The following is a 23,466-nucleotide window of genomic DNA, read 5'->3' as shown; positions in this document are numbered from 1 at the left end:
CCTAGATATGCAGGAGGATGACCTGAGGTTATTTAAACTGTAGGACAAAGGCATCTGATAGGTCAAAGACACCCATTTCTGAAGGAGGACTTGATACCCTGGAAAGGCAAATGCGTATCTTTGTTGCGAAAGAGAAGGTCTCCTTCCGCTGGCCACAGAGGCTCACCTACCAGGCATGCAGGAATGGGCTTTCTCTAGCCTTATTCCCAAACTGTGGAATGCACTCCTGGGCAGAGTTCAGACCTGCTCCCCCCCCCCCCCCAAATATGCCTTTTAGGATACAATAAGACACTTCTCCTTAACCTTGTCTTCTAAACTATATTCATATATTATCATTGTAATGTTTTCACAGTAATAATGTCTTTATTGGCTTTACTATAAAACTACTACAAGTTATTGAAAAGAAGGATATGCAGTATCTTTGTTATAAAATAAAACATTTCCATGCTTTCCACAGATATTATATTTTCTTCTCCATTTTTTATCCCTGTTTCTTGCTTTAGGGAAGTGTGTGTGTGTTGTTATCTTTAACTTTTTAGTGGCCAGTTGTTAACACTTAGTAATTTGTCACCTGAATTTCTATGTCTAAGTGTTACAAGCTGGGATCTGCCCAGCCGGCACAGGGTAAATCAGGAAAGGTTTCTTCCAAGATTCCTGGCATGCCTTTTCTCGTGCCAGATCTGTCCAGGAGTGAATAGAAGGTATGTGTACGATGTTTCCTTTGTATATAGACCAAGGCAATTCCAAGGTTGTTTTTTTTTAAAGTCCAACACAATCTTTTACACATGCACACCCCTTCCAAATTCCTTTCAAGCTGCAGTCCTAAAATCTGGCAACATTTTTCAATCTGCCTGGAAAATATTTCTGAGAAAGACAATGTCTGACCAAAGCTTTTTTCATTAACTTTTATCTGTAGCACAGCATTTTCTCCCCCTCAGCCAGAAAAACAAGGAGACCACTCACTCCTCAACCGGCTTAAAACAAGAGGTATTTGCTATACAGTGTCTTTGATAGGAAGCAACTTAAACCTTGCAGAATAGTAAAGCAAATTCTCCAATTCCCCCAGAACTCTTATTGAGAAAGGTGGGTGTTAAGGAAACCCAAAACCAAAAGGTACTGGAAGAACAGAGGAGACAGAAAATATAAAAGAACCACAATAGCAACCCAACAGTGTTTTGTTTGTAGCTATTTTAATAACATGGGCTGCAAGACTTCTCACCAAAACTTGACTGGATCAGGTATTGTTGGTTGGAAAACTGGATTTTTGTGTTGCACCAATGTCTGCTGGAGCAAACTGCTTTCAATTTGAACACTGTATGTATGAAGATTTGCAGGCACTTTTTAGTCTGAAAATGTGGCAGAAAAAGTACAAGAGGTGGCAGTGTTCCACCAAAAGTTACATGAGAACTAGAGGAACAACAGGGCAAAAAGCAGGCGGAAGACTACCCCAGTGAACTTGTAACAAGTTCGGCAACTAGCTGTGGTTCATGCAGCAGGGAAAACACAATCAAAGTAATGTGTTAGATAATTGCATAAAGGTGAAATGGGAACTTCCAGAAAATGTACATGCATTGTGCTAGGTGGATGGCATCTCTCTCTCTCTCATATACACACACACACTATAAAACAGTGGTTCCCAACCTTTTTTTTCAACCAGGGACCATTTGACCAGGGACTACTCTCCATCATTAGTACCAAAAGGGTTAAGAATCAGTTTTTGGTCATATTTTAATTCCTGCAGACCACTGGTGGTCCATGGACCACAGCTTGGGAACCACTGCTTTAAAATTTCAAATATTTACTTCTTTAGACAAAGAGTCTGATCCTAAGCAACTCTCACTGAGATACACAACTAAAATCAGTATCATTACTTTCAATATAACTTTGATTTGCAATGGCATTTTCTGTATTTCTGTAATCCCTCTTGAATTCCAGCCTGGGAGAAATATAGGATATAAATAAAGGGATGAATGGAAGAAATCCCACAGGAATTATCTGAGACAGTGGTTCCCAGCCTTTTTTGACCAGGGCCCACTTTGACCAGGGACAACATTAGTACCAAAAGTTGCAAGGCTGGTTAGCTCTGCAGAAAGGAGCAGAAATAAAATAAATTAATTAAGAGGAAGGAGATTCGCAGACCAGATTTTCATTCTCATGGCTCATTGCTGGGCCACAGCCCACAGGTTGAGAACCGCTGATCTAAGAGCAACCTAGACACACTGAATTAAATAGTATATATTTGGATATTCAAATAGGCATGCATAGTATTGCACTTAACTAACAATTCAACTTGATCAAAGCCACCATCTTTCCTTCCAAAACCTTTAAAATATACTTTCATTGATTTCATGTTGTAACATCATTCTTGATATCTCGGTGCAACAACAATGCAGAAAATGATTGTTCAGTTAAGTTACAGTGTTATGATACCAAAATAACAGTTTTTCCTTTAACAAACAGCCAAAAAAATACTTGAATGCCTTCAGAAGACTAACAACCCACCCCCCAATTCAGTTTTTAAACAAAATTGTTCCAAGTCAAAGTAAGGCCATTTGTTATTTTTTTCAATCAGAACTAATTGTCATACCTTATGATAACTAAGTTGCCACAGATAACACAGTTTCTAGAATTGAGTGAACACTAATCTGACAGCTGAGATGTCTTTGCATTGTTTCCTTGTAAAAACACCTAGGAGGACCAGATTTGAAATCTTTATAAAGTGTTGCAATTTTTTTCAGGAAAGACTGCACCCCAGAATTTAGTTTATTGCAGTGTCACCATAAACATTCATGTGTTTGTTGCTTGTAGATTTATCGATTTATGGCAACCCCATGAATGTTTCATAGGGTTTTCTTAGGCAAGGAATATTCAGAAGTGGGTTTGCCATTTCCATCCTATAAAAATATAGCCTACAACACCTAGCACTATATTCATTGGTGGTCTCCTAACCAAATATTAACCAGGGTTGACCCTCCTTAGCTTCAAAGGTCAGATAGGAAACCTTTAATTTTACATTCTTGCCAGCAAAGGGTAGGAACAGTGGGGTCTATGTAGGACAATCGCAATGGAGTCAATTACCAAAAAATAATATTTCTCTTATTGAAGCAAAGTCACTTTTGGTAGGGATCTTGCCCACCAACTTTCCCATTATTCCTTATCTGCACAGAAATCCCAGTCAGTCAGTTCTTCATGCTCTTCTGAAGCCACCTGAGGAGCCCCTATCAAATTCAATCAAGCTATTATATATGTGAGAGACAAATCCCGTATCATAGCCATCCATTCGGTCTATAAACATTTCAAATGGTGCGAGCTCCTGCAAAACTTGAGTTTTAGTATGTGGCTGGCCTAATAAAATTACCAGTCTGGTAACAGATAAGTCAAGTTTATGTTTGAACCCTTACACCGGTCTTTCCACAGATCCCGCAAGAATGGTGGGCCATCAGTACAACAATCTTGCAGTTTATTTAAACCTTGTAAAGGTAAAGGTTTTCCTTTGACATTAGGTCCAGTCATGTCCAACTCTTGGGGTTGTTGCTCATCTCCATTTCTAAGCCGAAGAGCAAGCATTGTCCATAGACACCTCCAAGATCATGTGGCTGGCATGACTGCATAGAACACTGTTATCTTATTATTATTATTATTATTATTATTATTATTAAACTTTATTTGTACCCCGCTAGCATCTCCTGAAGGACTCAATGCGGCTTACAAAGGCCAAGGCCTCAACACACAATATAACAATACAAAACCTAAAGCAAATTAAAAACAATTAAAGCAATATAAACAACAAGCAATAAACAATACAATAAGACACAATAAAACTGGGCCGGGCCAGAGTAATGGGTACAGGATTAAAAGTGCTGATGTGACAGGAGGTATGTAGGATTATAGGGCAAGTGCAGTGTGCGGTGTGCAGCAATCTTAGTTTTAATAAAGTGCTTATGGGACTTGGTATTGGAGATTTCCTAATCTGGGAAGGCACATCGGAACAGCCAGGTCTTCAAGTTCTTTCTGAAGACTGCCAGTGTAGGGGCCTGTCTAAGATCTTTGGGGAGGGTGTTCCAGAGTCGGGGGGCCACCATAGAAAAGGCCCTTTCTTGTGTTCCCACCAATCATGCTTGCGACGCAGGCGGGATCACGAGCAGGGCCTCTCCAGGAGCAGTGCCTAGTGATCTACTCTCATTTGCATATTTTCAAACTGATAGGCAGAAACTGGGGCTGACAGCAGGAACTTGCGCCGATCCCGAAATCGAACCTGTGACCTTTTGATCAACAAATTCAGCAGCTCAGCAGTTTAACCCACTGCGCCACCGGGGGCTCCTACTTAAACCTACAAATAGTAGAATAAAATAGCTTTTCTTCTATGTGAAACTTTGGATGGCAATATAGAGGAATTAGTGGTGAAATACAGGCCATCAAATCTTGTTTTCTATGATTCCACACTTTAATACTGTGTTTAGAGTTGAATAGATGCATTTTGCAAAAACATTTCTCCAAACTGTACACAATGCTGCTTGCTAGAATATCTCAACAATTATTTTGTATTCAAAGGAAAACACATCTGATTATATTCCACATTTCCTCAAAACACCTCCCAGTAGCAAACAAATCATTTCCAGGTGGTCTTTGCTTTTTGCAGGTGGAAACAAATGACTATACACTCCACAAGGAGAAGGAAGAGATTTAAAGATTTCTTCCATTTGGAAATTCATGTAATCCCAAACAAAGATACACTCTAATTAGCTCTCTAGAAACCATTACTTGATTTTGCAGCACATTTCTAACCTTCTGCTTAGGCAGGCGGCATTTCCTTCAGACTACATGATTACATCCAGGCCAGAAAGGAAGAACTACGCTACGAAGGGATTTCTATTTGGTTGGTTGCTAAAGACGTAAACTTTAACTCAAAGAATTAAAAAGCTCTCAAAAAGCAAAGAACATCATTGTACATAAGATGGAAAGTTAAGTTTCCAGGCTGCTTGGATTGTGGAACCATGCATATTTATATTTTAGGAAAGAGCAAATTCTGCAGAGTTCCAACTAATATACAATTACTACATATAACAAAAGATCAACAATGTGGTCCCATAAGAGGACGTTGGGAAACTACTGAATCGCATTATTGTCATCCATATCCCAATGGAGATTCTCTAGTTCTTGGGCTCAATAGTAGTTCATAACCTATTATGCCAGATGCATGTTCTCTGGCCTCATACATTTTCTTTCTCATACATTTTTGCTTTAAAAGATAGTTTGTAAATGAGTTTACTGGATAATGAAAGAAATTTAAAATATTAGAAGTTGAGTACCTTTTATCCAAAATGCTTGGAACCAGAAGTGTTTTTTATTTTGAATTTAGATTTTGCAATACTTGTAACAGTATTTGCATACATAATAGGATATCTTGGAGATGGGACCCAGGTCTAAGAACTAAAACCATGTATGTTTCCTATGCCCCTTATACGCAATTTTTATAATAATGTGTGCATGAAACAGTTAAGAGTATACTGAACCCTCAGAAAGCTCCTGGGCAGCATTTCTCCAAGCAAAGAATTTAAACATAACTTCAGAGCACTAAATTATAAGACTAGACAACACAATTGTGTTTATTTGCATTCCCTGAAAGATACCCAGTTAACAAAGATATGGGTCCATTGCTAAACAAGTCCACAGGAATTGTAGTGCAACATTATGAGGAGCTAATTACATGACCCATGGAAACACAGCTGCTGTTTGTACAATTTGTTTCATTACATATCAGATGCTTTCCAGCAACAACATGAAATGTGAACTTCAAAGAAAACAATTATGGAAATATAAATCAAGTATACTGACATATTTTCTGCAAATCAACAAGTTAGTTTTTTTTAAAAAAAAAAATCCCCTGAGGACACATGTTCCCACAAATTCTGTAATTTCCTCCTTCATTTTAATCCCACTCACAAACACTGTTTTCTACAACCACAATGCAAATCACCATTCACAAACATGTTCTTTTAACATACTCATAGCTTTTTTAAAAACCCATAAATTCAGATGAGCTGTAAGATTCTGGAAAGCTGTTTCAAGGTTTCCCACATGCATGAATATATCCGCAAAATTCTCCATATTCTGCAAACTAGATTAACATGGGAAAGTTACATCTTTTTTCCAGGGACTGTCCAGGAGCAAGGAGACAATCTACCCTCCTGCCATACCTGAGGCAGCATGCGGATTGTCCATGATGCCATGCTACATTGAGACTCGTGAATGAATGGTGGGGGCTCTTTCACACTTCTCAGAGACTTGGGAGATATCTGGAATGTGTCAAAACCTCTTGCCTCTTACCAAGAATTTTAACACACTAGAACTGTATGGCTCAGCATAATACAGCTAGGCTGAATCATAGATCCCCCCCCCCCCCACTCCCGACTTATTGAACCACCTCTACAATTCTCACACACAGAGTCATCCTCTGTTTCATATGGAATAGGCAGGAGCACCAAGCTACATTCCTATATCCAGAGTTGAGCTACATAAATAATGCTGAGATTTCCAGATGTCAAGAGTTATGTCATCATTTCACAGGGGCACCTGAAATTCTGCCTACTCCGCACAAAGTAGGGAATGGCTGCACTTAGGAGAGAGAAGCAAAAAACATCACCATCACAACAATCTGAAACACGTCAAAAGAGACATGGCTCTACTATGCTTTTACTAGAACCTCAACCATCAGGTGTAAAAAAAATCCACGACGTTGAATAAAAGAATTCTGTACTGCACATTCCAAAACATCTGAAGTAATCTGTCATAAAATGCCTTCATTTGAACCACCCAACTGTACATCAGAAGAAGGAACTTCAGAACCCTACAGATGTTGAGTAGCCATTCCCAACAGCTCTTGACAATACCTGGAGAGCAGCACAACTCCCATCCTGTTTCTCTGTTCTTGTAGTAAACAAGAGTTCAAAACACTTGTTGAATTACAGCAAATTATTTGGCAACTTAACTTAAATTCTTAACTATTTTCAGCCTACACCAATCATGTCCACAATGCCATCTGGTGGCATACCAACAACAGCTGGCCAGTAGATTTTTGAAACAGGTGGTAATAGAAAATTCACCAGTTGCACCAGCCTACAGTACAGATGTTATGCTTAGAAAGTATCCATCACACTGGATTGGAGCCTGAAAGAGGAGATTCTTCAATGACAAATACCCTTTCATGTGAGATAGGGGTCATTTCAGCATAGATTGGAACCATTCATTTTCAATGGCCACATATAAAGGAACAAGTCTTTATAGGAGTTAGTATATAAATCCTACTGCAGTATTCAAAATCTACAGAGAAACTATCCAACTGCCTCAGTTAACATTTGCCTGCTGAATTTTCACAACTAATTCGCTTTCATCTACACCCAGAAGACCCACTGTAGACAAAGATTGTGGTATTATGTTGCTTTTTAGAAATCCAAGAAGTGACCTTGAGTATCTAGATGGTCTCCAGCAAGCGGCCTCCTTCCTTGACTACAAGCAGAAGCTGTAACTTGTTATCAGAATATTTGTGCTCCTAGCAAGCCAAGCAGAACAGACCAAGCATTCTTGTGCAGTCAGATCTCAGCTAAGAGGCCTGACTTCAAATCTACAGAGATGGGAATTATCAACGCTCAGAACACCACAAGAAGGCAACTGGCTGTTCAGTGACTCAGGCAGCCAAGTGACTTTTTGCTATATGGGAAGAATTGACTGCTATAGAGGAGTACAGAGAGAGAGAAGACAAAAACATTGATAATGAGTAATCACTTTTTAAAATACTTTGTGCTTTTTACAAAACTCTAGAATGTAGTAGCCAAACAATCCTCAAGCACAACATTCTCCAAGTGTTTTTTGTTTCTCTTCCATTCCACCTCAGCAGAAGTATTTTGATTCAGCATTAGACATATCAATTAGTTACAGCTTGTGGAAATTTTTAAGGCATATTACATTATGCACCATGGTGGCACAGTGGGTTAAATCTCTGAGCTGTGGAACTTGTTGACTGACAGGTCACAGGTCCAAATATGGGGAACTTAGTGAGCTCCTGCTGTCAACCCCAGCTTCTGCCAATCTCACAGTTCGAAAACATGCAAATGTGAGTAGATCAATAGGTACTGCTCTAGCAGGAAGGTAACAGTGCTCCATGCAATTATGCTGTCCACATGACCTTGGAGGTGTCTACGGACAACGCCGACTCTTCGGCTCAGAAATGGAGGTGAGCACCAATCCCCAGAGTCGGACATGACGGGACTTAATGCCAGGGGAAAACCTTTTACCTACAGTATGCACTTCCAGTATCAATACAATCCCCATTATGCCTATCTTGAAGGAATCCTCTTTGAAATCAAGCTTCAAGCAGCCGGACAGGTATTAAAAAAAGAATGGGTGGAGAATAACCCTTAAGACAGCTCAGAGGTTGTTTTTGAAAATTAACAGTCCAAGAAGTGGCCAAGTTAAAGGCTGTACATCTGCTGTACAATACACTGGCTAGGGTCATGGAAATACACTTCTACCAGCATATGTGGGTTCCCTGTGTATCTTTCTTATTGAAACTTACTTTGTCCCTTATAAACCTTCTGCTTGTACCTTTTAATTCTCATGTTCCCTTTCACACAAGTTTGCATCAAAATGTTGTACTGATTGCCCACATCAAGCCTGATCCCCTTCACAGACTTCTTCCACTCTCCTGTTGAGACTGAAACCTCCCTGGCCAAAGTGACCTGCCTATTTTTGCTGATGAAACTCCCTAGGCACCATGAAAACAAACGTCATCATATAAATATTAAAAACATCAGCCCAGACTATGTTATAGAAAGAATTTCTGTCTCTGGGACCAAATTTTCTATCGGATAATACATCTACTTTATTTCTTGTTATTTTATCGTGTCAGAAGCAAATTGAGAATATGCTGCAAGTTGCTTCTGGTTTGCGAGAATCTACAGAGACACTGCACAGGGGACACCCGGATGTATGGGAGGCTTCTCTCATGTCCCTGCATGGGAAGCTGGGGCTGACAGGCAGGAGCTCACCCAGCTCCCCAGATTCCAACTACCAACCCTCAGGTCTTCAGATCAGCAGTTCAGCCAGCACAAGGGTTTAACCCATTGTGACACCACAGCTCTACTTTGTTAACTGATGTAGTCAGAGTATCTTCAACCCTAAACCTATAAACGTTCCACTACCAAAGGAGCGCCGACAGCTAAAAATGCCAAAAAGAATTCTATGTAAGGAAGGTACTTCTAATAGGGTTGAAGTTTTGTTGAAGAACCTTGGCTCATTTAAAATCAATTAGCCATAGTTCCGAATTCACACATGAGAAGCTATACTTAATAACAGCTTCCTGGTTTATTTTTATGCACTACTGCATAGCAGGAATGATTAGGCTGTGCGCATTAGCAAGCAGTGTGTATGTATTTTATGTCAGAATTAATGTCAGAACTGGCCATCATACACCTACGTAGATATTATCATGTTTAAATGGGTCCCCAGAGTCTAGAAAATTCACTTATTGAGGATTTGTACTCCCAAATAGAATGGTCACAGGAAGATCATGTCAGCTGTAGTCCAAAAAAAGTAACTGTTCCAAATTCTGTCCCCAACCACTCCAGGCACACTAGCTGTTTCATAGTTCTGTGAACTTAAGATACTCAAAACCTATAATGATTATGTGAATGGATGAAGCATTTGTTTAGTAACTTTAGACAGCCATGGACCCATTTGGAAGGTAATTTCTAGATTCTGGGGCCAAGTCTGTTTTAAGTAAGTTGTGCACTTCAGATAAGCTGGCTGGGAAGTTGTAGGCCAACATACGTGGGGACCCACAGGTTGAGAACCACTGCTCTAAACTTTCTCAAACTTTGCTCTTTGAGATATTTTGGACTTCACTTTCCAGAACTCCTCCTGACTATTGCCCATGTTCACAGAGCCTTCTGGGAGACTCTTAAACAACCAAGAGACTCTTAAACAACCAGTACAAATAAAATTAAAATTAAATAGAGAAAGCAAACTACAATGAGGAAAGACCTTGCAAGAGGCAGTGGGAAGGACCTGGCACTACTCCCCCTTCCCTAGAAGTTAGAATTAACTTCGGAAATAAAGCTCATCACAATTTTTTTTAAATTGGCCGATATATTTGCTCACTAAGCTTTTGGTACGTGAACTAAAACAAACACAAGTCTACACTTTCATTTTGTATGTGTACAGCCCTGAATTTATTAAACTGCTTTTCACTGTCGCAATTTGAATATTTAATTTAACTAAAAAATCAAATTCTATAATCCACTGGAATGTGGTATGGATTTACACAACACTATTAGGACAGGAAGTGCCAAATGACTTAAGTAGGAACTAATTGGCTTCTCAGGTGGGAAAATCCAGCTTTTGCTGCAAAGAACAACAAAAAACCTAGCTTTTACGCTGGCAAAATACCAGGCCAAGCATGAGCAATTTGACTTTGCAAAGAAAAATGACTCAAGATAAAAGGCCTCTCTGAGCATTTTCAAAATGCAGCCCCCACCCAGGGAAAATGGTCTGCCACAGAAGTCACAAGGATCTTGGATCCACCCATGTATGTGCCTCCTAACTTGTCCTAAAAAGCTGTCCAACTGTAATGTTTTCCTGAGCACTCAAGTAGAAAGTCTTCACAAGACTTACAAAGATTGCTATCCCCTCCCAACCTCATGTCCTAGCTACCCCTCTGGAGTCTACCAGTGATAGCTGAAGAAAATATTAAACAACAATATTAGATTTCAAACCAAATAACCAAGAAAGTAGTACTGGAACAAGTCAGTGTTCAACCTTGTAGTGTTGTGGTCTTAACCCCAAAACTACCTCAGGAAGTAAAAATATCCATGTGCTTGTTGATATGCAAAGTATTTAACACTGACAGACAAGTTAGCAGTTTTAAGAAATCTCCAGTTCTTGTCCTGGTAATTTAGAGGCATTTTTCTAATCTTGGCCAAAAAGAAACACTCTAGGCAGGCAAAGATAAGGAGGGCACATCCATCTTTATTTTAGCTTCTGTAGTTCCTACCAGATGAATATGAAGTTTATTTTATTTTCATAGCTAACATCTGGGGGAAAAACTGGCTGAGAAATACAGAGAGTTGTAGTCCCTAAAAAAAATTAAACCTATCCAAGATTGTCTCATATCTCACTTGAATAAAACCACCATAATAAGACAGTTATTTGTGTAGATGTTGGCCCATCCTTCAAATGCCCAGCTGCTTAGGAAAACTTTGAAAGGCCTTGATTTTTGGAATACAAAATTTTATACATACCAAAGACGAGCAAACAGCTGCCCAAAGCGAAAACTACAACACAGTTAAACTGGCAGGGCAAACACAAATACATTCACAGACTCAGCTATACTTTGGGCTATGAAAATGGAAATGCCTAAATTCAGTTCAGGTGTTGAGTGGGTGTCACTGCATATATTTTGAGTGCAAGTGCTTACATCTGGGTTAGATCTGACAGCCCATCTCCCTTAATTTCTAAATTGCCTTCCTTCCTTCCTCTCCTCTGCAAAACCACAAATTCACAAAGAAGAATTGATGAAGAAATGAAAAAAATATTTGGGGGAGTCATGAGTTTTGTTTGTTTCATTTCTGAAGCTATGGTTTACAGGTAGGAGGGGTAGATCCGTATCCTACCCCTCTAAAAAATGCCAGTTATCACATCAACAAACTATAGTGCTGTTATTCCACTTGTCGTTTTCCATGGAATTGGAGCTGAGAATTCTAAATGCCTCCCCCCAAACTACAATCCCCCAAACTCCACAGAATGCATGGCAGTTAAAGTGGAATAACAATACTATAATTCTGTAATGTGAATAGGTCCCAACTCATCTCAAGACATTTTCCTTTCATAGGTAAAGGACAGCTTGGGGTATACTGTATACACTTCACATCCAAAGACAAAGATATTGCATTTTTTTAAAAAAAAATAATTAACATTTGCCACAAGACAGCATTCTCCATGGCCCATCAGGCCACAAGTTCCAAAGATGGCATGTGTATCAGGCTATGTGAAACATTGCACACTCTTCCCTCTTCTAGTTCCTTGCCACTGCTCAGCTACCATAACCCCAGCATCTCACTAATGTTGACTAGTGGTAAAGCAGTGCTGAACTGAGACATTGGAAATCAAATTTCAGGCCACAAAAATACACCAGGTGAGTTTGAGACATTCATACTTCACTGGACTGACCTACCAAACAAGGTGTTTTGAGGACAAAATGAGAAAAGTCACACACAGCTTAGCACTTATTGGATAAAAGGCAAGATATAAATATAAATTTAATGAATAACTGAATCTGCTAGACTTTGCTTAATGGCAGAGCTGCTCTGACCATTTTAAAGTGGAATTTAAATGGAAGTCGGCAACCCAGTTGTGTGCCTTCAAGTCATTTTTGACTTATGGACTATTGCAGGGTTTTCTTGGCAAGACTTATTCAGAGGAGGTCATTGCCTTCCTCTGTTGACAGAGGTGGCTTGTCCACGGCCATCCAATGGACTTCTGTGGCCAAGCAGGGACCTGAAACCTGGTGTCCTGAATCTCAGTCCAATGCTCAAACGACAACAACACAAGGGCTCTCACTGGTCTATTGATACAATTTCATCCTGGGTGTCAATGGGGTTTGAACCAACACTCTTTGTATACATCTCCTACTAAGTTAAGATTCAAATACTGTAAATCTTTTAACAAATCAAGATTCAAACGCCTTATCTTCATAATATCCTTTGAGAAGTTTTGCTGACCATAAACTTTCACCGACTCAGATAATAATTCTCCCGCCACACAGGGCCATCATAAAACTTTCAAGGTTTCTAAGACTAATACAAACTAATGTTGATTCCACAAACAGAACCAGGTCACAGTCAGATCTTCACCTCCAGAGTTTTCTGGCCTATGAGTTCGGAAGAGGGCCTGAAGACCCAGCCTACACTTTGAGGTCTTCTTAAAATCCAGCTATGGTCAAAGGATTTCTCACATCCACTACATCCTAGCACATGCATGAATTTTGCCCTATAAGAATTATAGGTCTCAAATTCTGTTACTCTATGGTCCATGCATTTATATTGAATTAACTTGTTACTTTTCTATCCAGGCTTTTCTCCAGGGAGAAAAAAGATGCTACAATGGCACACCTCTATGCTTTATTGTCTCAGTAATCATGGGAAGTAGAGGTGAGATCACTTCTTTCCTTTTTAAAAAGGAGTGTATCTTGCCAGCATTAGTAATTACTTCAAAAGTTTTGTGTTGTTTTTTTCAAAAATATTGCCAAATACAAAAATAGTAAAAAATCACCCAGAACAATGTTTTAATAGTTACATGATTACACAATTAGTCGAACTAAAATGTGAATGCTGTAACTTGTTTTGTACTATTTTGCAAAAGGAACATTGTCGTGCCCACATCATTCACAGAGTTAACATGTTACAGGTAACATTATTACTGGGACTGGGTTACTTCCAAGCTAGAATCAGGCTAAGAGGTTTGGCCTAAGATGGCAAAGAGAGCTTCATGGCTCAGTAGGGATTTAAAATGCCTCTTCAACACCACATTTCATCACCGTACCCATACCATTCTCTCTATGTGTGCATGTGTCATGAAGTCGCCTGTTGATTTATGGCAACGCCATGAATTTTACAGGGTTTTCTTGGCAGATGTGGTTTTGCCAGTTCCTTCCTCTGGAACACAGCTTATAACACAGAGTATTCATTGGCAGTCTTCCATCTCAGAGAAATACAACTGCTAATAATATGCTTTTGTTGCTAACCATATCCAAACACCACATTTTCACATACAGTTGATCTGCTATGACAAAATATAACTTGCTAATAATTTCCAAACAATTGGTTGCTGTGAGTTTTCTGGGCTGTATGGCCATTTTCCAGAAGCATTATCTCCTGACGTTTCACCCACATTTATAGCAGGCATCCTCAGAGGTTGAGGGGCCTGTTGGAAACTGTTTATATTCCACAGATATATAAACCTCACTTACTTCGTTTCCAGCAGACCCCTCAACCTCTGAGGATGCCTTCCATAGATGTGGGTAAAACGTCAGGAGATAATGTTTCTGGAATACTGCCATGCAGCCTGAAAAACTCACAGCAACCTATAATTCCATGAAAGCCTTCAACAACACAATTTCCAAACACCACATTTTCACATACAGTAAATCTATTATGAAAAAATATAACTTGAAGACAATTTTTGCTGTGTTAATGCCATATCTGGTTTTGTTGTTGTGTGCCTTCAAGTCATTTCTGACTTAGGACAATCCTAAGGTAAACTTCTCACTCGACACTGTTGGCAGAGGGGTTTGCTCTAGCCTTCCTCCAAGTCAGAGAGTGACTTGCCCAATGCCACCCAGTGGGTCTCCTTGGGTGACAGGGGATTTGAAGTTTGATCCTCCAGTATCCCGGTCTAAAGCTCAAAACCACTCTACCATGCTGGTACCATTACCCATTGCTACTTGCCATTTGAAACATGCAAAACTGACATCCCCATGTTGCTTATTCCAATAGATTTTTCTCCCATGCTAAATGTGCCCAGGATGACACACCCTACAAATACCAGCAAATAGGAAAGGTATGGTTCAAGAATAGTTAATGACACAAATTATTCACAAAATCCCTGTCCTTTAGAAGACAACTGAAGACCTGGCTCATTTGACTAGAGGGGAACAGCAATATGAAAGAGAAGATTTTCTGGACATCGTGACACTGGATTCTCCTGTCTTGGCTCTGGCATATTGGCACGTTAATTTATTTTTAATGATTTTATTGTTGAATTTGTATAATGTTTTAAATGTATTTTATTGTTTAACTGATTTTATTGGTATTTATGTGAATGACATCCTTGGATGCTTATGTAAGGCCACCCGAGTCCCCTTGTAGGGAGAAGGGCAGGATAGAAATGCATGTAATAAATAAATAAATAAATAAAAATTATTCACCATATTCAAATGCACCATACATTCTCTACAGCACTCATTGTAAACTTTGAATGCAATTTTCCTGCTTCTTGGCAAGGGGTTGGACTGGATGGCCCACAAGGTCTCCTCCAACTCTATGATTCTATAATTCTAAACTATAATAATAATAACTTTATTTCTACCCCGCCACCATCTCCCCAAGGGGACTCAGGGTGGCTTACATGAGGCCAAACCCAAACAACACATCAGTAAAACAACAACAAGTTAGATGGATGTTTGTACCAGCAGTACTTCACCGGATCTCTACCCCAGAACTTTTAATTCAGCCTCTACAAGACTTGACACTACTAAATTGCATTATAGCCACCAAAAGATACCTAGATTATTTCTCTGGGGGGGAAACCCAAAAGTTTAAAATCATCCCACTGTATTAAATTTATCCACTCTGAATACTAGCAAGTGAAAGGTGAAAATGAATACATGCTATGAAAACAGCTGATAACTTTGTTAGAAATAACTAAAGTGTCCTAAGATACTATGCAAGATTTCAAATTTCTCAATTTCTTTAATCCAGATGTCCAGTGAAACAGAACAAGAAACAAAGAGGGGAAGAAGAGAACAATCAAAACAGAAAATGGCTAAGTGACTTCTTTTAAACCCTGTGAAATCTGTATTTTCTGTCTAAAACATCGTATATTAAAGATTATTCAAAACAAATTTCAGAATACATCAAGAGCAACCGAGAAAGAAATAGCTCTTTTCATCAGACAGCAATTATTTGGATTCAGTTCCAACACAAAGCAAAGCATGCTTATCCCTTATAAGGCAGAAAGCAGAAGAAAAACATGGCACTCCTACACCAGAGTGAGTAATCTCTGGCCTTCAAAATGTAGCTGGGTTGCAGTTCTCACCAGTACCAGTCAGCATACCCAACTGGGAGGAGTCATGTGACATACACTCCAACCATATCTCAGTGGGAAGGGGACCGACATTTTTGCCCCTAACAGATATCAACAGATTGATTTTAAATGACGCAAAAGAATCAACAGAAGCCACATTGGGCAGTCTCTTCTACTGGCTGGAGACCATAGAACCCATCTAAAGGGAAAACTTTGGGGACATTTCTTAAATATCCAACTTCTATCCATATTCTATCCCATTGTTATTTTCCTTTAGGTGAGGGTATTGACAGCTAGTATGGAGTAGTGGTGTAATCATTGCACTAGGACTCCAGAGACCAGGGTTTAAATTCCCGACCAGCCAGAGATTGACTGAATGAACCTTGGGCAAACCACACTCTCTAAATCTCAGAAGGCAAACCCTTTCTGAATAAATCATGCCAAGAAAACCCTGTGATACGGTCATTATAAGATAGGGTTGTCAAAAGTTGGAAAAACTGGAAGGCACACAAACAACATCTAAACTTGAAGAGCAGCTGTAATGAACTACACAACCCATCATCACGGTGCAACTTGCTGCAAAATAACAATACAGCGGTTCTTACCTGGAGAACAGAGAGGCTTGTCTGTCCAGAAAGACTGAGCTTTTCTTGCTCAGAGGGATACGCATTGAACCTGTGTTCATACAGCCACTCTCGGAGAATCTTCACTGACTCCTTTGGGAGATTGCCCCTTCGTTTCCTCTTGCCAGATTGCAATGGATCCTGAGATATAGTCCCGTCATCTTCTCCAAAGTCACTATCTGACATGGTGGAGCTGCTGGCAGACTTGTCGTGGTTCAAGCCTAGGAGATAATACAAGATGAATACATCAGGAGTGCAATTGTGTGCACATTAAGGAGTATTGCCTGCAGTTAATCACAGCAATGATATAAAACAAAGAAAAAAAGAGATAATAAAACAATTTCATCTTGTTCTCTGGGATCCCCCAGTGGTGCAATGGGATAAACCCTTGTGCTGGCTGAATCCGGGGAGATGGGTGAGCTTCCATCTGTCAGCTCCAGCTTCCCATGCTAGGACATAGAACCCCCCCACCCCCCCCCCCCCACAGGATGGTAAAACATCTGGGCAACGTCCTTGCAGATGGCCAATTCCCTCACACCAGAAGCAACTTGCAGTTTCTCAAGTGGCTCCTAACACAAAAAAAAGTCTTGTTCTCCGAGGAACACTGTATATTAGTAAAACTCAATGTAAAGTCCTTATGGGTTGGCTCAGTTTGAAAACTGAACAACTTCTGGACAACTGTCCTGAGTCGCCTGCAGGCTAAGAAGGGCGGTATATAAATATAGCAAATAATAATAAATAAAACTTTTAAACTATAAGGGAACTGTGACTTGAACTCTGGTGTGAGAATACAGAATACAGAATCTGAATCAACCTGTTGACTCACCAAATGATTCAAAAGGTCTACTTTTGTGTGAACTAGAGTTCAGGCCTACATTTGCTCTCATCTTGAGCCAGGTACTTTCTATGCTGCATGACCAAACAAAGGGAAGCATGTGTTCTACTTAAGCCAACCAGCCTCCTGTGTTTTTAAAAAAAATCAGGTTACAAAGCTTTACCACTTTGAAATAAACAATGGCACTTGAGCTATACCTCACTGAAAAGAATGAAAACATGTTTCAGAAACTTATCTTTTCTCCGAAGTGGCTCATGTCTTTAGGGCAAACCTTGGGCAGATCTAACAATTTCAATGGATTCTGAAGTCTGCATCCCTTCTTTTCCCAATTCTGAAACTATCCTTGCATTCTTTTAAAAAGTTTTGACATGACCCTTAAAACTATTATAGCTGCCAATTATCATTGTGTTTTGAATTATTTTACATACATCCAAATTTAATTTTTAAAGAAAAAATATTTTGGAAAAGGCAAAAAAACCCCCAATTTTCAGTGGAGATCCCTTTCCCCCATTAAAATTCTGTGAGGAGTTATTTCCCTTCCTAGGGTAGATTTTTTTTCTCACTTCCTAATGTCTCGCCCTCATTCTGAACTGTGAATCAGATGTTTGTAACTTGGGGACTGCCTGTAGTCATTTCTCCTAGATTACACACTTTTCAAATACTGGTAGTCCCAGGGTTACAAACATCTGGCTCTTCCACACACCCATATAACCCAGATAATCAACAGCATCTGCTTTGAACTGGGTTATCAGAGTCTACACTGCCATATAACCCAGTTCAAAGCAGATAATGTGGGATTTTATACAGCCTTGTAGAAGGGACCTATACTGTCCAAAACTAATATATACATGTATTTTTAGCTGGAGGTACACTTTTAAAAGGATCTGTTCCAATTTACAAACAAATTCAACTTAAGAACAATGCTAGACCAGACATAGGCAAACTTGGGCCCTCCAGATGTTTTGGACTTCAACTCCCACCATTCCTAACAGCCTCAGGCCCTTTCCTTTCCCCGCTCAGCCACTTAAGTGGGAGTTGCAGTCCAAAACACTTGGAGGGCCCAAGTTTGCCCAACCCTGCTACAGACCCTCTCTTGTTCATAACTTGGGGGCTACCTGTAAAGAGAAAGGGGAAAAAGGGAGGAAGAGAAGAGAAGGGAGAAAGAGAGAAATCTAGATTGCTTTAAGATTTTCAGGCTTTATGTTCCAGAAGCCATGTTCCAGAAGCATTCTCTCCTGACGTTTCGCTTTCATCTATGGCAGACATCCTCATGCCTATGGATGCCTGTCATAGATTCTGGCAAAATGTCAGGAGAGAATGCTTCTGGAACATGGGCCATACAGCCCGAAAAACGTATAGCAACCCTGTGATTCAGGCCATGAAAGCCTTTGGACAATACAGTAAACATCTCTACAGAGAGAAACTGTTCCAAGACACACAAATGAGGATGCCTGCCATAGATGCAGGCAAAACGTCAGGAGAGAATGTTGCTGGAATATGGCCAAACAGCCTGGAAAACTTACAGCAACTCAGTGATTCCGGCCATGAAAGCCTCTACAGGGAGAAACTGTTCCAAGACACACAAATGAGGATGCCTGCCACAGATGCAGACAAAACATCAGGCAAGAATGCTTCTGGAACATGGCCAAACAGCCCAGAAAACTTAGAGCAACCCAGTCATTCCAGCCATGAAAACCTTCGACAATACAGAAAGAAATCTAGTTTTTTACTACTTCATCACACAAGGGAATGAATTCACTTGAAATCTGGTTTCTGCCTCCTGCAGAATTGTGGGGTTTGTAGTTTACTGAGGCTGTTAAAGTCTCCTCTCTAAACTACAAACCACAAAATTCTACAGGAGGCAGAAACCAGATTTAAAGTGAATTCATTCTCTAGTGTGATGAGAACCTATCTATCTATCTGTATAAACTGGCTAAACAATGGTTCTTAGTTTGTGGCTCCCCAGATGTTTTGACTTTCAACTCCCAGAAATCCTAACAGCTGGTAAACTGGGCTTTCTGGGAGTTGTGGGCCAAAACATCTGGGGAGCCACAGGGTTGAGAACCACTGGGCGAAGAGAAAGGCGGTTCATGCTTGGCTTTGCAGACATGCGGCTGGGTTTGTTTGGGAGGCAAGGCATTCAAAGATCAACAAGTCCTGCGCGCTCCCGCCAGCCAGCCAGCCAGCCAGGCAGGCAAGCACACACCACCCCAGGCAACTCCAAGTCCATTGAAATGCAAGCTGGCCTCCCCCCCCCCCCTTCCTCGAAAACAACCAGAGGGAAATGGCAATTGTGCCTCAATTTCCCAGAAAAGGCAATGGGTAGTGGGTACAACAGGCGACACCAAACAGGGGGGAGGGGGAGTTTGCTGGCTCCACGCGGAAGGCTTTCTTTCTTTCTTTCTCTCTCTTTCCAGTCTGCAACTTCTGAGGGATGGAGGAGGGGTCTTTTCTCTCTCTTTCTGCTGCTGTTGTTTCCTCCTGGCTCTTCCTCCCCCAATATGGGGACGCTGGGACCCCAAAACACCACGAAAATTACAACAAAAGGCAAAGCCGCGAAGGGAAACAATGCCAAGAGTGGAGATGGAGGCGAGTCCAGTTGCAAAGTTTTGGGTTTTTTCCTCCTCCACAAAGAGCATAAGAGAAGGGGAAGAAAGAGAAGAAGAGAAGGGGAGGAAAACCAAACACAAACCCCCCACAAAGAGTAAAAAGAGAGGAGCCCAAGGAAGGGGAAAAACAGCAACAAGCGGCCATTCCGACACAAAGAGCATGCCATTGAAAGGCGATCTCTTTCTTTCTTTCTCTCTCACACCCACCCTCCCTCCTTCCCTCCTTCCCAGCAGAGGCGGCAAAAAAACAAGCCAAGCTCAATCCCTTGGCTTCCTCCTCCAGCCTAACTTTGCAACTTAGTAAGAAGTCAGTCCTTTCCTCCTTTTGGAAAGGAAACACAGCCGTTTCCATGAACTCCGGTGAAGTTTCAAAGGGGAAAGAAGCAAGGCAAGGCAAGGCAGCTCCTCTCAGGCCCGCTCCAGCGCCACCCTCGCCTTTGAACCCCCCAAACAAGCCGGGGCTCCATGCTGCCCCCCGAAAAAGCCCTCCAGAGAGAGGGGAGCCACCTTTGCCAAGCCGAAGAGGGGCTTCCTGGGAACCCCGAGGCGCAAGGGAGCCACCCCGAAGGGCAGACAAACACGCACCGCCAACTTTCGCCGGAGTGACAGATGCCTCGACAGAGTGCTCTTTGTTCCAAAAGAAACAGGAACTTACGCCTCCGTCCCTTCCTCGCCGCCCCCTCCTCTCTCCCCTCCCCTCCTTTCCCCTCCCTCCGCCCCACGCGTTACCCGGGGTTTCCTCCCAAACACCTCTCCCCACCCCCCAAACTGTCAGTTTACAACTTCTGCCGTTTTCTTCCCCAAAGCCTCTGAACCCAAAGACATGGGAGATGGCCCTCTTCTCTTCCAAACAAACCACAGATCTATGTGTTTGTCCTAGGCTTTCATTCATGGCCGGAATCACTGGCTACCTCATCACACTAGGGAATTAATCCACTTTAAATCCGGTTGCTGCCTCCTGCAGAATTCTGGGGTTTGTAGTTTAGGGAGGAGCCTTTAACAACCTCACTAAACTACAAACCCCCAAATTCTGCATGAGGCAGAAACCGGATTTAAATTGGATTCATTCTCTAGTGTGATGAAATATTGGGTTGCAGAGATTATTCCTGGCTGTATGACCATGTCCCAGAAGCCTAATCCTAAAACAGACAAAGAGTTCCAGATAAGACTCAATCAGGGCCAGCTAAACGCCCTGATTGAGTCTTTGAACCCTGATTGAGCCAAATTACAGCATTCACACTTCCCTCTAAGAGACATGAGTTTCAGACAAGACTCAAATCAGGGTCACCTAATGTTTAATCAAAACACTAAATGAAAAACAATACTAAAAAAACAGACAAGACTCAATCAAGGCCAGCTAACCACCTCCCAACAAAGGATTCCCCCAGGCAGCAACCAGCCAGACTTTGAAGCTGAAAGGCCATTAAATGTCAATCAATGTGGCCAATTACAACATTCATGTTTCCCTTAAACAGACAAGGGTTCCAGACAAAACTCAATCAGGGCCAGCTAATCACCTCCCAACAAAGGATCCCCAGGCAGCAACAAGCCAGACTATGAAGTTGCATGGACATTACATGTCAATCAACGTGGCCGCCAGTTACAACATTCATACCTCTCTCAGACAAGAGTTCCAGACTCTGTATGGCCATGTCCCAGAAGCATTCTCTCCTGACTACCATTGTCAGACTACCCAGAGAGAAATCCACAAGCATGTGGACAATGTCAACACAAAGGAGGAAATCCTGAAAATGAACAAAACCTGGCTACCAGTATTTTTAAAAAAACCTCTAAAATCAAAACATTAAATAAAGAACAACACTCAAAAACTGGGAAATTTCAGACAAGAATCAATCTGGGCTAGCTAATCACATCCCAACAAAGGATTCCCCCAGGTAGGAAACAGCCAGACCTTGAAACTGCAAGGCCACTTCACAGCATTTTCTTAGGCAATGAATAGCTGTTTTTGCTAGTTCCACTGGCACCTGGTATTCCTTCGGGGTTGCCCATCTGAGTACTAACCAGCTTAGTTTACTAACCAGCAGCCAGACTTTGAAGCTGAAATGCTATTCAATGCTAATCAAAGTGGCCAATTGCAGCATTCACACTTGCCTCAAACAGACAAAAGTTCTTTTTTTTCCACCCTGAGCATCCCACAGATCTATAAACCTCACTTGCCTAGTTTCCAACATACCTCACAACCTCTGAGGATGCCTGCCATATAGATGCAGGCGAAACGTCAGGATAAAATGCTTCTGGAACATGGCCAGGCAGCCCTGAAAACTCACAACAGCCTCACAACCTCTGAGGATGCCTGCCATATAGATGCAGGCGAAACGTCAGGATAAAATGCTTCTGGAACATGGCCATACAGCCCAGAAACTCACAGCAACCATGCCACAGATCTCCATCTGTCTGTCTGCCTGTCCGGGGGGGGGGGGGGATTGGGAAAGTTGCCATTTTGGGATCAAGAGGAAGAGGGAGGCATATGCCAAAATCAAGAGAAGCCGGGGAGGGAAGAGAGAGAGGGGGAAAGCCCTGGGCTTGGCTTGTTTGGAAAGAAACCCCCTTTTTGGGGAGGAGATCTGTGTTTGCGGGGAGGCGAAGGAAGACCTGACGCGTCCCTTCGAGCAGGAGAAGTTTGCGTGGCCTCAACGTGCCCTGAACAAAAGAGCCCCTTCTCGGCTCCCTCCGAGCACCCGTTTGGGGAGCTTAGCCGGGCTCTTCCCCTTCGCCGCCTCTTTCACCGCTCTTTCCCCTTTTTTCTTACCTACGAAACTTTGGACAAAGTTGTGCCGCTTCTCCCAGAGGAGGAAAACAACAAAAAGAGACGCGCAAGGCAGCCGGGTGGAAGGAAAACGTCCCCGCCTCCCCTCCCACGCTCCAATCCCAGACCCTCCCCCGCAAGGAAAGAGAAACGGGCGCCTCTCTTCCTCCCTCCAAAAAGAGACAACCGGCTTTGCAAAAAAGTCCGGAACACGCGCGGGCGAGGCGAACTTGCAAAGGGAGCTCTCCCTCCCCGCGAGGCCCACTTACTTTTCCTCGTGTGTTTCATCCTCTGCCTGGCACAAGCGCCCCCCTTTCGCCTCCTCCTGGCGCCGGGCTTTCAGTCCAGGGTCTGGGGAGGGGGAGAAGGAGGAGGGGGAGGCGCCGGGCCCCCTTTGTGAGTGCGGGGAACGCGTGGGCTGCTTCCCCAGGGAGGGAGAAATTGTGTGTGTGAGGGGGGGGGGGGGGAGAAGGTCCTGACTACTCTCGCTCTGACAGCTCGGGATGGAGCCCTCCGGGGGGGGGGTGCAGTGACGTCAGCGTCCCTCCACCACTCAGGGATCCGGGGCAGCCACTTGAAACAGGAGGAGGAGGAGGAAGAAGAAGGCTCCACGCCCCCCCCCCCCTCTAGTTTGTAATGAGTGGCTCCAGCCTGGATAGAAGCACAACAACCTCCCCGCCCCATCCTCCAAAATCGTTGGAGGAGGGAGAGAAGGAGGAGGAAGACTCCACGCCCCCCCCCCCCACCTTCTATTTTGTTATGAGTGGCTCCAGCCTG

General features: G+C 42.0%; 1 protein-coding gene across 4 annotated transcripts in view; it reads right to left on the bottom strand.

Annotated features, from left to right (window-relative positions):
* TGIF2 (TGFB induced factor homeobox 2) overlaps positions 1–23,137 on the bottom strand; it is a 29,298-nt gene extending 6,161 nt beyond the window's left edge. Inside the window, exons 1-2 of one of the 4 annotated variants that reach the window (XM_060772314.2) lie at positions 22,959–23,137; positions 16,461–16,699 (exon numbers count right to left, since the gene is read on the bottom strand). In XM_060772314.2, coding sequence (XP_060628297.2) covers positions 16,461–16,699; positions 22,959–22,977 — 258 coding nt within the window. In that variant the 5' untranslated portion in view covers positions 22,978–23,137. Of the gene's footprint in view, positions 1–16,460; positions 16,700–20,429; positions 20,589–22,692; positions 22,755–22,958 lie in introns of those variants that run through there. The other 3 variants (XM_060772315.2, XM_060772316.2, XM_060772317.2) reach the window with 3 other exon arrangements.
* Positions 23,138–23,466: the final 329 nt, after the last annotated feature.

The sequence above is a fragment of the Anolis sagrei genome, chromosome 4, assembly GCF_037176765.1.
Source record: "Anolis sagrei isolate rAnoSag1 chromosome 4, rAnoSag1.mat, whole genome shotgun sequence".
Taxonomy (NCBI): Eukaryota; Metazoa; Chordata; class Lepidosauria; order Squamata; family Dactyloidae; genus Anolis; species Anolis sagrei.
Note: the sequence above shows the minus strand (reverse complement) of the source record. Positions and strands in the feature narration are given on the sequence as shown.